Source organism: Erpetoichthys calabaricus, chromosome 2 (genome assembly GCF_900747795.2).
Source record: "Erpetoichthys calabaricus chromosome 2, fErpCal1.3, whole genome shotgun sequence".
Lineage (NCBI taxonomy): Eukaryota > Metazoa > Chordata > Cladistia > Polypteriformes > Polypteridae > Erpetoichthys > Erpetoichthys calabaricus.
The window spans coordinates 217,932,685-217,949,022 of NC_041395.2; the positions used below are offsets into that span (position 1 = coordinate 217,932,685).

At 39.9% G+C, this 16,338-nt stretch overlaps 1 protein-coding gene across 2 annotated transcripts in view; it reads left to right on the forward strand.

The window, feature by feature from the left end:
- Positions 1-16,338, forward strand: part of si:ch211-51a6.2 (neurotrypsin) — a 49,113-nt gene that overhangs the window by 21,409 nt on the left and 11,366 nt on the right. For both annotated transcript variants that reach the window (XM_028795156.2, XM_028795157.2), the window contains exon 6: positions 1,169-1,316. In XM_028795156.2, coding sequence (XP_028650989.2) covers positions 1,169-1,316 — 148 coding nt within the window. The remainder of the gene's footprint in view (positions 1-1,168; positions 1,317-16,338) is intronic.

The following is a 16,338-nucleotide window of genomic DNA, read 5'->3' on the forward strand; positions in this document are numbered from 1 at the left end:
ATGCTCAGTCTTAAGTAAATGAGATCTGTGGCTATAAAACATAATTTGTACTTGTGTGAAAAAAGAATTGCATATTAGTACAAAATAAGCGTAACAAACCTATAAATATATATATATTTGAAACCTTTAAGGCAACAGTGTGGTACTTAGAATTTCACAAGCATTAAGCAGTAATGTCATTCAATGTATTTTGTATGGAGACTTTGGTCCTTGAACCATACAAGGGTAGATGCTGAATCCCCTTCAACATTCTGGAAACAAAACTGAATAAACACATGCTACAACATATTCATTAACTACTAATAACATCCTATACAGTGATCAGGCTTAGATGCCATCATCATAAGCTTGATTTTTATTTTCCTCCTAGTATTATTTAAATTAAAAACATTTTGGTGATGTTATGGTTTATGACAGGACAACATAAGGAGCAGTAGTTGTCTCAAAATGGCAGAATTCCTGGCTACACTGCCTTCTGTTTGGAATTTGATTCAGTTCCCTATGCTTGCATGGGTTTATTTTGAAGCAAAGTTTTCTTTTCACAGTAAGAGGTATTCTGTTAGGTTTACTCTAATAAAACCCTGCATAAAGTGAATTTGTATGAGTATGTATAATTCGACCCAATGATAAGCTGACACCACCCAGGACTGGTTTGTCTGTTACATCAGTAGCCGATGCGCCTTCCACCACCCTGTACTGGAAAAGTCAAATCCACAATGAATAAAATGGATAGATAGAAAGCATTTCCAGCATTGTGTATACCCACTGCAAATAATTTCAACCATGTTATACTAGCTTGTTCTGAAACACTATATGTAAGTGTGGTACTTCAGTTTTCACAAGCATTAAGTACTTGTCTTGTTCAAAACATTTTGTATAAGCCTTATATAGTGTTTAGAAAATGTTGAATTGATAGCATACCCATCTATTACTTAAAACAGTTAGATGGCCTTAAAAAGGAATGAATCAAAGAATTTAAATGCCATAAATCTTTAGGTAAACCAAATAAGACTAAAATTAATTACAGTAATAATTCTAATGCTCCTTAAAACATTCAGTGCAACTGTATAGAAATAAGGCAACAAAGCTAAACTAAAAATGGAGCATCATCAAGTCCAAATTACAAAGTTATTCATATCATACTCTTATTATATATCCATGAACACAGGTTTAGGTGCTCCACTGAGGCTGGTAGGAGGCACTGAAGAATTTGAGGGACGTGTGGAAGTGTACTACAAGGGAACGTGGGGATCCATCTGCGATGATCAGTGGGATGACACTGATGCCACAGTGGTGTGTCGACAACTGGGACTCATGTAAGAATCATAAAATTATATGAATATTTTATTGCATTAGATTGTTTAGTAGAGAGGACCACATGCTTAATACTGTGTGAATTCATATTAGCAGGTTCTCGACCAATTATATATACAACGACTAAACTAGACCGGTAAGAATCGTAAATATGCTCACCATGATGCATGGTGGTACAAAGCATAACACTGTACAGTATGTTTAGCAAGACACTTACTCAGAATTACAAGACCGAATACATTTGTGTGAATGAGAGGGAGGGCAGAGGAATGGTGAGGATGCAGGGAGTAGAGTTGGTGAAGGTGGACAAGTTTAAATACTTGGGATCAACAATTCAGAGTAATGGGGATTGGGGAAGACAGGTGAAAAAGACAGTGCAGGCAGGGTGGAATGGGTGGAGAAGAGTGTCAGGAGTAATTTGTGACAGACGGGTATCAGCAAGAGTGAAAGGGAAGGTCTATAGGACGGTAGTGAGACCAGCTGTGTTATATGGCTTGGAGATGGTGGAACTGACCAGAAAGCAGGAGACAGAGCTGGAGGTGACAGAGTTAAAGATGCTAATATTTGCATTGGGTGGGACAAGGATGAACAGGATTAGAAATGAGTAAATTAGAGGGTCAGCTCAAGTTGGACAGTTGGGAGACAAAGTCAAAGAGGCGAGATTGCGTTGGTTTGGATACCCAGAGATGCTGGTTATATTAGAAAAAGAATGTTAAGGAAAGAGCTGCCAGGTAAGAGGAAATGAAGGCCTAAGAGAAGATTTATGGATTTGGTAAGAGAGGACATGCAGGTAATGGGTGTAACAGAGCAAGATGCAGTGGACAGAAAGTTTTTGGAATTAGATGATCCGCTGTGGCAACCCCTAACAGGAGCAGCCGAAAGAAGAAGAAGAAGACAATTTAACCAGTTACTTTCTCCTGGATGTGTTGTGCTCTTCAGCCTAATTTGTGGGGGTGCCAGTGAGACACAGTCATTAATGTATGTCTGTTTCACAGCCTAAAGTCTATTTCCTGCCCTGTCACTATCAAGGATAGTGTTATATTGATGTTAAATTGGTTGCTGACTTTATTATTAGAATTATTATAATTAGAACTGCTATAGGTGTGTTTAAGTGTGCCCTATGATGGACTAGCATCTAGTTCAGAGTTAGTACTACCAAAGTATGAGACAATGTAATGGGTAGAGAGAGAGTTTAGAGCAGTGATTCTTAACCTTTTTTTGAGTCATGGACCCCTTTAAGAATCTGATGAAAGCTATGGAACTCCTTCTCCAGAAATATTCATTTGTTTCAACGGGAAACTGTTGATTGGGACAAGGGAGGGGCTGTATGGTGACCACTATTTTTCTCGTGCAACATTTTTGTTGCCATTATTTTTCTTGCATGTTATTTTTCTCACGAGTATGTAACTCACGCATTAGGCTTAGGTGAGATAAATACTTGCAAGAAAAATAATACAAAAGAAAAATAACTGTGAGAGACGTAATGCATGACAAAAATCATGTGAGAAAGTTCACTCAAGAAAATCAACAGTACCAGGCTGTATAGTGAATATAAATGTTAATTTTTATCTAACCCTTCCAGACCCCCTGAAACCCATCCATGGACCCCCTAGGGGTCCACTGACCTCAGATTAAGAACTACTTGGTCTAGAGACTGGAAGAATGAATTGATAAGAAACAAACTCATATTCATTCTTTATACAAAATGTTAAGCATGTGTATGTATTATGTTGATGTGCACCTGAATAGCTTGCTTACCCCCAGTATAAAAAATGGCAACCTTAGTCATTTTAAGGGGTAACAATATTTTTTGCAACTTTAAGGGCAGATTACCCATTAGCCATTTTCCTTGATTTGATGGCTACTTACAATACCATTTGGCATATTGTGTTGTTGGTGAAGATTAGCAGAGTTCTGTCTATACCCATGCAGCAGAACTGTTCCTTTGAAGCCGTCGATTCCAAGTTCATCTCGGTGAACGAATAAACACCTGGAGAATGCAGATAAATGGGATACCACAAGGCTCTGTCCTTTCACCAACACTCTTCAACCTCTACATGAACACCCTTCCCAAGACATCATCTTAAAAATTAATTTATGCACACAACATCTGTCCTTTAATTAGCTGGAGTGTGAGCTGAACAAGAAAATAACTACACTGGCAGATTACTGTCACCAGTGGAGACTCATCCTCAGTTCATCAAAAACAGTCTTGAGCGCCTTTCACCTCCACCACAAGAGTGCAAGCAAACAACTTCTTCATATCACCTTGAATTGAAAAAGGATTGACCACTACCCCAACCCAGTTTATCTTGGAGTCACTGTCAACAGAACTTTGTCTTTCAAACAGGACCTGCCCTAGGCTGCTGCTAAAATTAAGATAAGAAATAACCTGCTGTCAAAGCTGGCTGGTACATCATTGGGGGCCAAAGTAAATGTATGTAGGTCTTCTTCCTTGGCTCTGTAATACTCAATGGCTGACTACTGCTTTGCAGCATGGAACTTCTCACCTTACCATAAACTGGTGGATACACAACTCAACAAATCTATATGCATTATAACAGGTGCTCTCCATCCAACTGCTCTCAAGTGGCTACTGGTGCAAGCTTACATAGCACCCACTCACATTCGCCGTGATGCTGTTATTGCAGGTTTTTTTTAACAAAATATGTGAAGCAAGATTGTTTACTGATATATGGCAACACTGTCCTATATCCAAGACTTTATCTCATATCCAAGCACCTAATTTGGTGGTTGTCTAGGGATGTTATTGTTGCTGAGGCATGGAAAAAGCTATAGGAGGTAGACCCTCCTGAAAACTCTTTCGTGATCGGTGACCCGACCAAACATGTGCCGGGTTTTGACCTTCCCAGGCTTGGACTGGGTCACGCTGAATCGCTACCAAACAGGGGTTGGCAGATGTACTGCAAACCTACATAGATAGGCGACAACCTGCTCTGTTCCTGTGGACAACAGCAAACCATAGCCCAGGGGTGCCCAGCTCCAGTCCTGGAGGGCTGCAGTTTCTGCAGGTTTTCATTCTAACCCTTTTTTTAATTAGTGACCTGTTTTTGTTGCTAATTAACTTCTTTTGAACTCATTTTAATTGACTTGCTCTTGAAGACTCAGACCCCTCAATTGTTTCTTTTTCCTTATAGCAGCCAAACAATAATGAGATACAAAATGAGCCAAAACAGGACCAGCAAACTGTGACCATCATACAATATCTGAAAATAAAGAAAGGTGAAGGTCTCAGGAATGCTGATCTGTTCTTAGAAAAGAGAAAATCCACAATTTCGGAAATGTCTGTTATTGCACAATGAGAGCAGCGACAAGCCATGGAATTAAAGAACGGGTTTAGTTAATGACAAGACTCAGCGCCTCATTAAACAACTGGTTGAGGTGAAATTGGTTGGAGTTTGAGGCCCTGACTTAGTTGGTCTTCTGTTGGCTCACTCACTTCACATTTCACTTCTGTTTGGGTGCCATTTAAGGAAAGAAATGAAGCAATTCAGAGGAACGATAAAGAAATTCAGGGAAACATTTAAATTAAAATGAATTCAAAAGAAGTTAATTAGCAGCAAAAACAGATCATTAATTAAGAAAAGAGTTAGAATGAAAACCTGCAGCCAATGCGGCCTTCCAGGACTGGAGTTGGTCACCCCTGCCATAGCCCATATCGTCAATGACTGTCCCATCCTAAAGTTCAGCAGTGCTAAGACAAATAGTGAACAACGTAGCAACTGATTATACATAAATGAAAACTAACAGTATCTGTCCATTAATTCATTGAAGAACTATGGCCAATTGACAATGGAGGAGATCCATATTACTAAACGAGAATGGTAAACTGGATATGGACGCAGGGACCTGCCCGTGGACGCAAAAGACATAGTGCGCAAGTGCCACACAAAGCCCCCCTCCCAGAGTGAAACGGGAGAGACTACGAACCGTCAGAGTAGGAAACAAAGTAAAACGTCATAAAGAGGTTAAAGAACAGGGACAAACACATGGAGAGCAGGTTACAGAACAAAGCCCCCCCCCCCAGAGTAAAACGAGAGACTACGAACCGTCTGACATGCCGCAAGCAGGATAAAGCGAGGTCAGAAATAAAACACAGAGTAGGAAACAAAGTAAAACTTTATAAAGGGATTAAAGAACGGGGACGAACACATGGAGAGCTGGTTATAGATGATGAAAATTGGAATGCCTACAACGCGCGTCTCAAACTGCGTAGGCAAAGCAGGCATGGATTCAACACGACACAGCTCGAGTGACCAAGATACAAACACGCGCCTGCCTGGATATAATTAATGAACACAGGCGCCTACAACGTACGTCTGAAATGCCGCATGACCAGGCAGGCATTGCTCCAAAAAGAAAGAGCTCGACTAAACGAGATACGAAGTGAAACGAGAAACACTACAGAGTCCGCAATGCTCCACAATGCACCGCATAATAGTTCAGAAAGAGCTTCGTAGTAACAGTGGGGAGACCCAGAGTGACACGGGCGAACGCTCCATATTAAACATACGTCATCCTCACACGTCCAAACTATACAGCATAGGTAAATCACATTACAGTGATGCATTATTAACAGTACGATAAACATCACAATATCGCAAACAAATGAAAATTATTATTCGAAAAAGGGAAAATATATTCACCACGGACCAGGTGTCATTGAAACAAAAGCAGAATAAAGCGAGATCAGAAATGAAAGACAGAGTAGAAAGCAAAGTAAAACGTCATAAACAGGTTAAACGAGGGGGCCAAACACATGGACAGCAGGTTACAGATAATGAACACCGGCATTCAAAAGCTTCAAAAACAAAAGCTCGACTGACCGATATGCAAACTGAAACGGGAAACACTATGGGGTCCGCAGTAGTCCACAATGCACCGCATAATAGTACGGACGGGGCTCCGTGTTAACAGTGGGGGGCCCCAGAGTGACATGGGCGAATGCTCGGTATTAAACGTGCGTCATCCTCACACGTGGCTGCCCAGCGGGCACGGGTTCAAAACGCCGGGGGTAGGCGAGCGAAGCGAGCAGGGGGCGGAGCCCCCTTGTTAAAATTCTAAAAGAGAAAGTCAAAAACAAAGTCAGACATAGTCTAAGCCAACTAGCCACCTAACCCCTCTCCTGTGCTTTCTATAAAGGAGTTTGTGCTGATGAGTGAATCTTTCAATCTGATGGTTCCGATGCTCTTATATCCAAGATGACTTTTCCATATGCAGAAGAGCAGCCAGCAATAGAGCAGTGTCATCAAGTGCTACATCTAGATACCAAAAAGAGAAAGAGAATAGAGTAGGGTTAGTAACAGTTTATAAATACTGTACAGTAATCCCTCTTCCATCGCGGGGGTTGCGTTCCAGAGCCACCCACGAAATAAGAAAATCTGCGAAGTAGAAACCATATGTTTATATGGTTATTTTTATATTGTCATGCTTGGGTCACAGATTTGCGCAGAAACACAGGAGGTTGTAGAGAGACAGGAACGTTATTCAAACACTGCAAACAAACATTTGTCTCTTTTTCAAAAGTTTAAACTGTGCTCCATGACAAGACAGAGATGACAGTTCCGTCTCACAATTAAAAGAATGCAAACATATCTTCCTCTTCAAAGGAGTGCCCGTCAGGAGCATATAAAGTCACAGAGATAGAGAAAAGCAAACAAATCAATAGGGCTGTTTGGCTTAAGTATGCGAAGCACCGCGGCACAAAGCTGTTGAAGGCGGCAGCTCACACCCCCTCCGTCAGGAGCAGACAAGAGAGAGAGAGAGAGAGAGAGAGAGAGAGACAGAGTTTGTTTTTCAAGCACAAATCAATACGTGCCCTTCGAGCTTTTAAGTATGCGAAGCACTGTGCAGCATGTCGTTTCAGGAAGCAGCTGCACAAAAGATAGCAACGTGAAGATAATCTTTCAGCATTTTTAGACGAGCGTCCGTATCGTCTAGGTGTGCGAACAGCCCCCTGCTCAATCCCCCTACGTCAGGATCAGAGAAAGTCAGCGCAAGAGAAAGAGAAAAGTAAGCTGGGTAGCTTCTCAGCCATCTGCCAATAGCGTCCCTTGTATGAAATCAACTGGGCAAACCAACTGAGGAAGCATGTACCAGAAATTAAAAGACCCATTGTCCGCAGAAACCCGCGAAGCAGCGAAAAATCCGCGATATATATTTAAATATGCTTACATATAAAATCCGCGATGGAGTGAAGCCGCGAAAGGCGAAGCGCGATATAGTGAGGGATTACTGTATTACTTTTACTTCTGTACAAATGACTTTAAAAAAAAGAAATGCAGTATGCACAGCTAAGCAGCTCTAGTCAGGGTATGCTAGATTAAAGTAATAAATCTTTAGGCTGGATCTAAAAGCTGAAAGTGAAGGGAAATCTCTTATATTGGCAAGCAGATCATTCCATAGCTTTTGGGCCCTGTAATTAAAAGCTTGACCTTCCAAAGTTATTTTAATCATCCTTGTAATCCTAAGTGGGTTGGCACCCTGATATCTCAATTTGTGCTCTTGTTTGTAAGTAAATATATGTTCAGAAAAGTAAGCTGGGCCTTGGCCATTTAAGACTTTATATGTTAAAAGGAGGTTTTGAAATCAGCCCTAAGCTTAACTGGGAGCCAGTGGAAAGACTTGAGAAGTATCATTATGTGTTGGTACTTTTTGGTTCTTGCAATAATTCTTGCAGCAGCATTTTGAATTAATTGACAGCTAAATAAAGAATGATTAGAACACCCAGTGAAAACACTTTGCAGTAGTTAATTCCAAATGAAATAAATACTTGAATAAATTTCTCACTATCTTGAATATTTAGAAAATGTCTAAATCTTTCACCATTTTTCAGTTGGCAAAAACATGTTTTGGACAGTTTTGTAATGTGTGTTTTAAGTGACATACTAGTGTCAAGGACAACACCTAAATTACGTGCTGATTCAGTAAAACTAATGGTGACGCCAGCTGAGTCAAAAAGTGACAGAATGTTGTTGCAGTCAGCATCATTCTCTCCAATAAATAACATTTTTGTTTTTCTGTGTTTAGAGTCAAGTAGTTCTCATCCATCCACTTCTTTAACTCTCTAACACAAGTAATTAAGGACAGCATCAGGGAAACATCATTTGGTCTACAAGAAAGATATAACTAGGTGTCATCTGCATACAAGTGAAAATGAATGTTATGTTTTCTAATGACAGTTCCCAATGGAAGCATGCAAAGTGAACAATAAAGGTCCCAGTACTGAGCACTGCAGAACACCATATTTAACTTCTGAGTATAATGAAGTGGTATTGTCAGCATATTTCTGTGAGTACTGGAATTGCTGCACTTAAATTTAACAACATAATTACAGTGGAATTTCCTTCATCAGAGGATATCAGAACATTGTGTACAACACAGGTTAATGCATGTTTCTGTACCATGACCAATCTGGAGGTCAGACTGAAATTTCTCAAATAAATTGTGATGCGTAAGGTGAGACTGAAGCTGCATGGTGACTAGTTTTTGAAGTATTTTAGAGAGAAAGGGTAAATATGAAATGGGTCTAAAATGATTAAGCATATGTGGGTCTAGCGCTGGCTTTTTAAGTAATGGTCTGATAACTGACACTTTTAGTACATCAGGAACTGTGTCATTCAGTAATGAACTATTGCTAAGAATGGGTGCTGCTAGAACATCTAATGAAGTTTTTCTAGTTGAGTTGGGACTGGGTCTAAGGAACAAGTAGTAGAAATTAAAGAAAATGACTTCCTGTTCTATTTCCACATTTAAAATTACTAAAGGGGTATGCACAAGATGAGAGAGGGTTTGCTAATCTAGTATTAAGTTTGCGAGGTGACACTGAAATCTGGGGTCTTATATTGTCTACTTTCTCATTAAAGATGTTTATAAAGTCTGTACTGCTAATGTCTGTAGGTATGTTGCAATGTAGTTCAGAATTTCCATTTGTTAGATTAACCACTATTCTAAACAATTCAGTCACCTTTATTTTCATGGTAGCTACCGTATCCAAAGTCACATTATAATTTGATATTAGCTGATTTAAAGTATTTTCAACAATTAGGCTTGTGTTTCCCAAAATATCTATAAATTTTGATGCAAAATTAGAATCTAGATTTTGCCCTGTCCTTGTTTTAATCTATGTTAGTATACTGGTAGTATACAACCTGCTAAATCTGACCACATGGTCACAGGGGTCTGCTGGAGCCAATCCCAGCCAACACAGGGCGCAAGGCAGGAACCAGTCCTGGGCAGGGTGCCAACCCACCACAGGACACACACACCAAGCACACACTAGGGCCAATTTAGAATTGCCAATGCACCTAACCTGCATGTCTTTGGACTGTGGGAGGAAACCGGAGCACCCGGAGGAAACCCACACAGACATGGGGAGAACAAGCAAACTCCATGCAGGGAGGACCCGGGAAGCGAACCCAGGTCTCCTTACTGCGAGGCAGCAGCGCTACCCACTGTGCCACTGTGCCGTAAGGGCAGAACCAAATCAAACATAAATAAGTAGTGACAGAAATAAATTCATTTAAAGATGTAATATTTAAATTTTGAGTCTCAGTTCCATTACTAATAATAAGATCTAATGTGTGGTTATGACTATGAGTTGGGCAACGACAATCTGCTAAAATGCTACTTCGTTTAGCAAATAAAAAAAACATCTGCCGAATGTGTCAGTTTCCACATCAATGTGTATAAAACCCCTGTCAACACTAAATCAGATAAAAGGCTGACAAATTTAGTCATGAACAGTGAATATGACCCTGATGGTCTGTGGACTGGTGCTACAATTGTGCTGGAATCTGTTTTAATATCCAATAAAATGTTGTAAAGAATATCAATTTGCCTACATTTTCAGAGGCTGTTTGCAGTTTTTCACAGACAACCCCAACTCAGAAAAAGTTGGGACAATATGGAAAATGCAAAAAAAAAAAAACCATAGTGATTATTAAATTTACTTTGACTTCTGTTTCATTGCAGACAGTATGAACCCAAGATATTTTATGTTCTGTCAGGTCAACATTTCATTTGTTAATATATACCCATTCCTGCTTTTCAGGTCTGCAACACATTCTAAAACAAATTGGGCCGGGGGCAAATTAGGGACAGAAATGAGGTAAAATAATTAAATAATGATGTGATTTCAAACAGGTGATGTAAACAGATGATTGTAATCGTGATTTGGTACAAAAGCAGTATCCATGAAAAACTGAGCCTTTGAAGAGCAAAGATGGGCAGAGGATCTCCAGCTTGTTAAAAAATGTGTGAGAAGATTATTGAAATATTTAAAAGCAATGTGCCTCTAAGAAAGACTGGAAAGGATTTTACATATTTCTCCCTCTATAGGGCATAATATCATTAAATGATTCAAGGAATCTGGAGGAATTTCAGTGCATAAAGGACAAGGGCACAAGCCTAAGCTGAACACCTGATCTCTGATCCCTCGAGTGGCTCTGCATCAAGAACCGTCACTCATCAAAAGCTGATATAACTACACAGGCACGGGATTACTTTGTCAACTCTTGGTCAAGCACTGAAATATGGAGTTACATTCACAAATGCCACTTAAAACATCACACAGTGGAAGCGTGTATTGTGGTCAGACAAATTAATATTCCAAATCTTTTCTGGAAGAAATGGAAGACGTGTGCTGTGGACCAAGGAGGTAAAGGACCATCCAGACTGTTATCAGCAACAAATCCAAAAGCCAGGCTCTGTCATGGTTATCGGGTTGTGACAGGCAAAGGTAATTTATACTTCTGTGATAGCAACATTAAAGCAGAAAATTGCTTTGATATTTTAGAGCAACATATGTTCCCTTCAAGATGACGTCTTTTTCATGGATGTCCATGCATTTTTCAACAAGACAATGCACAACCACATTCTGCACATATTACAAAGGCATGGCTGTTGAAGAAGAGGGTAAGGGTACTGGACAGGCCTACCTGCAGTCCAGACCAGTCCCCTATAGTGAATGTGTGGAGAATTTTGAAAAGAAAAATGTGACAATGACAACCCTGTACTGTTGCACACCTTAAGACTTGTTTGCAGGAAGAATGGGACAAACTAACACTTGAAACTCTTCATCACTTGGTATCCTCAGTGCCAAAATGTCTTTTAAGTGTTGACAGAAGGAATGGTGACATTACAAAGTGATGACTCTACTGTCCCAATTTGTTTGGAATGTGTTGCAGGACTGAAAGGAAGGAATAGATGTTGTGACCACCAGTGCATTCCAGCCACCCCAAACAAACAAAAACACCAGACACAGGCAGAAGGGTTGTACAGTACACAATTATTTCAGTGGGCAAGCGTTTTTTCCTCGCTTTCCACAGCAGCACAGTACAAGCACCAAGCACAATTCAACACAGTCCTTTCTTCTCTCTTTTTCTCCTTCCATCTCCACTCCTCCACTGGCAAGCTTCGTCTGTATTCCTCCCGACTCTGGCTCACCTAGTGAAGTGAGGCGGCTCTTTTTATGCTGCTCCTTGGAGTGCTTCAGGTGACTCATTACCTAGATCTGGAATCATGCCCAGGTATGGTGGAAGCCCAATGTAGGGCTATGCAGCTCCCCCTGGTGCCCACATGGAACCCAACAGGGCTATCCTAAACTCCAACTCCCATGAAGCCCTATGGGAATCTGGGGAGCAACAGCAACGCAAGGAGGCTGCCCTTTAGTGCTTCAGAGGAGGCAGCATCCTGTGCATATCTGCTCCCCTGGTCCTTCCTGTATATCGACCTCCCGGCCAGGCAAGGGCCACGGCTCTCTGTCACAATGTACTGTATATTAACAAATGAAATGAAGATGACCAGACAAAACATGAAATATCTTGGGTTTAAAGTAAAAGTCAAAGTCATTTTTATAATCACTGCCTTTTTTAATTTCCATTTTCCATACCGTCCCAATGTTTTCTGATTTGGGGATGTAGTCCACCTCCTTGACCCATATTTCTTGATCTATGAAAGAATATATGACTGTTTGATGATGCCTTGGCTAACAGAACAGTATCAGATATACTAAGCCAGATTTCAGTGAGAAGGCACAAATAAGATCTTTTACTTAATATAATATAATTTATCAAAGCAGCTTTATTTACAATGAAGTGAATGTTTAGTAAGTAAGTAGCATTTTAAAGTGCAAGGATGTTTTTGTACTGGTGTTATATCCATATATCCCGCTATATCCTAACTACATGGTCAGGGGGGTCTGCTGGAGCCAATCCCAGCCAACACAGGGCGCAAGGCAGGAAACAAACCCCGGGCAGGGCACCAGCCCACCGCAGCTGGTGTTATATGTTTTGTTTTATTTTAATTAAGTTACTAATACCGGTACCCCTAGTGGAGGAACTGATTTTAAATCTTGGTCTAATTATGCCCTTTATTTAGTTGTCAAGTGATTCAGAATTTACTTAAACACTAAATTTATAAGATGTCCCCACAACAGGGTTTGTGGGTAGCACCTACAGGATATTAGCAAGTGGAATAAACAACAGCCCATGATTTAAGATCACAAGGCTGCAGCCAGGATTGTGCTGTGACCAGTCAGCCAGGCAGTTTTGCTGACATATTTTGGGATTAAACAAAAAATTCCCTCCCATTAGGATGAAGACCGTGTCTCTTGAAAAGTGCAGACCTTTCCCAAAAATAATTATTCACAAAGGCTATGCTTTTATTTGCACAACAAGTTTTTAACCAGTAGTGAAGGGAATGAAATCTGCTATAAATCACATCCCATCTATGTAATGGTGGTAAGGGGTCAGATACAATTACATTCTGACATTTTATTTTAGGTTTTGAATACCTTAGATTGCTGCAAATATATATTATTAGTACCAACATGCAACAATAAGGTTGACACTACATTATCAGCCAAAAGGTCCAATTTAGCCACTATGTTGGATACCTTTGCTCATGGAAGATATTTAACTTTAACTGTTGAGTGATATAGTTTAGAATTCTAACATCCTGCACTATGGAGTCACCAGTTTATTGTTCTCAGCATCGACAGACACGTTGTTGATTGCTGAGAATCTCTTCTGAGTCTGAATAGAACCCTGTCTCATTTTTACCCACTTGCCCTGATGCTGAACTGGTGCTGCTAATTTTGGCTGTGCACTAACTACTGTCGGACCTGGGGAGACTGAAGCTGAATCAGAAATGGCCGAGTTGTCTGAGCAAATGGGGTCAATCCCATTTTTGGTTTGCCTAATCACTATCAGATTCCTAATGTCGTCCTCTAAAGCGTGTATGTTCCTGACCAACTCTAAGTTAACCATGCCGATTTCACAGTTGAAGCTGCCTGTATTGTCAACCAGAAAACCTGAACTGTACATTCTGCAGGACACACAACATATAAATGTTTCCTCAGCCTCCAGATAGCAAATTGAACTCACGTTTAGCGCTGAGTTCATTTTTGTTCATATGTCGGCAATCACTTCTGCTCCTTAGGATGTCAGCTGGTTCACTGAGAGACTTAACATCAGTATACTCCAAACTCAATGTTCAGTGCTTTGAACAAAGAATTAAGACTTTTTTAAATTTGGAAATGTAGAGTGGGTTATAAAACCTTTTTCAAAAATATCACAACTAATACTACTAGTACACCATAAAGCTTTGAGGAAGGAGTCAGTGCCAAAAGCATTATGTCACTATGGCTTCTATAGTTCTTTTTCACTGCCTACCAAAAACAACCAATTTCTCTTTTAAATACTGATTAAAAGGTCTTCACAAAGTACTTACTACTGAACCAGAACATTTTTCATGGGGACAGACTTGTTTTTGGTAGGGCAAATGTAATAAAGTGAAACTCAGAATGGTTAGGTTCTTTTGTAGCAAATCCTTCCAGCTGGAATCATATTTTCACAAAAAAAGATCTACTGTATTTGTAGACACAGCAGATAAAATGCAGTATAAACAGAACTGTGCCTTTATTTATTCTTCTTCTTAGCTGCTCCGGTCTTGAAGTCTGACTAAATGATACTGGTAGAAAGTATGTGCTGAAGTTATGAACAAGTTAGCTTTAAATATGAAGTAACACCAGCTGTTTTGAATTACATATTATCAGAGCTGGCTTTACTATCTGCTTCAGAAACAGAACTTTATTCCTTTTGAAGCATTTCATCTAGCACAAGGGAAAATAAGAACTGGAGACATTTTCTCAGACAATCCATTTCATGGAGTCAAAAAATAAATTCCTTCCTGAATTTCAAGTCACAGAAAGTATTAGTCTAGCTCCACAACTATTACTAAAGTCCTCAGTGCCCTCTTGGCCATCCAGATAATGAAATCCAAAGGTGGCCTACTTTTTACTGTATAGGTATAACAAAGTTTTTCTTCAGCTACATACTGTAATTAATTAGCTCGAATATCTGTTTCTTGATGAGTTTCATGGATTGTTTTTGTTGTGATTTCTTTACCCCCTACCTGAAAAAAACAGAAATGTGAAAAGAAGCCTACACCTCCAAAATGGAGTTTCAGGCTGAAATGCTTGAAGGCTTCCTTACTCAAAATACCAAAGAGAGGCCTTGCCTCCCAAATCTAGTCCCAGGGTTTTCAGAGTCCTAGTAACAAAAACAGACCCTTCCTTCAGTTAATAGCACACAGATCCAAAACATACTTAGCAATATTCAATATAGCATGGGTGTCCAACTCCAGTCCTGAAAGGCTGCAGTGGCTACAGGTTTTCCTTCACTTTCTTAATCTGTGACCAATTTCTATTAATTGACACAGTCTGTAGCCAGTTTCTACTGTTATTTGACTTCTTTTCCCTTAATTTTAACTGCCTTGTTTTTCAACACTCAGTCCTCTGAATTGCTTTTATTCCCTTAAATGGCAGCCAAACAAAAAATGACCTGTGCATCAACTCAATAGATGACTTGCCAAGTTGGGACCTCAAACTCTAACCAATTTCACTTGACCGGGTACAGAAAATTACTGTAATACACAATCACTGCAATGACTTGAAGATTATAGTGGCTGAAAAAAAATGAAAGAACTGATTTTTTTTTTGATGTGGCGATATATGCTTCTAAAATGAACAATTCATTGATTTTGCAATGTTGATGTATAATGAACTAACATTCCTGGATTCACTTCCATGTGTATTCTGACCTATAATGGATGTTTTACACCCTAAACTATGAGCATAATGGCACCACCCAAGTTTCAAGTCCAAAAGACTCTTTTATTTCTTTGGATTACCTCCAATATACACAGGACTTCACAAGAATGAGCCATTATACATCTTTCCTTCTCCTCCTCCTCTACTCCAGGTGAACACTGTCCAACTTTGCTCCTGACTAAGACTGTCCTGACAGGAAGAGAAGCCTCTTTTAAGGTTGGGCCAGGGACTTCAGATACATTGTGAACACATTCCGGAAACACTTCCAGGTCAGATGGATGTGGGCAAGAAGGCTGTCCCTAAGACCTCTCTTAACTGACCTTGAAGGTCCTACAAAATGTTATCTGTTCCAGTAATTTTTCCAATTAACTGGGTAGCATTTTGCCCCAGCAATCAGTTCTTTACTGCACACTTCACGTTAGCCAGATGATATTGTCCCTACCATAAAATGCTGGGATGGTGGCAGCATCATGTTGTGGGACAGCAAACCTCCTCCCATCTGCTAGAAAGTTGACTTGTAATAGGACATTGACCAAAGCATATTGCTACAATGGAATGGCTTAAAAGGAAGAAAATTGGTGTCCTTGCGTGGCCTTTGACCTAAAGACCCATCAGACTTCTGTGGTAAGACGTAAACATTGCTGTCCACTACAATTGCTTGATCTTGCTCCATCACATTCATCAAAATTAATGGAGACTCATCCAAAAAGACTACTTGCTGTAATAACTGCAAGAGGTGGGTTTGATGCATACTTTCAAGTTATTGATATTTTAGTTTTTAAAATAAAAATTTTAAGGGTCTATAATTTTCTTTGTTTTTTGGGAAGCAACATGAAAGAGAGTGTCTGATCTACAAGTAACAATTCCCAGTCAAACTGATCAAAATCTCA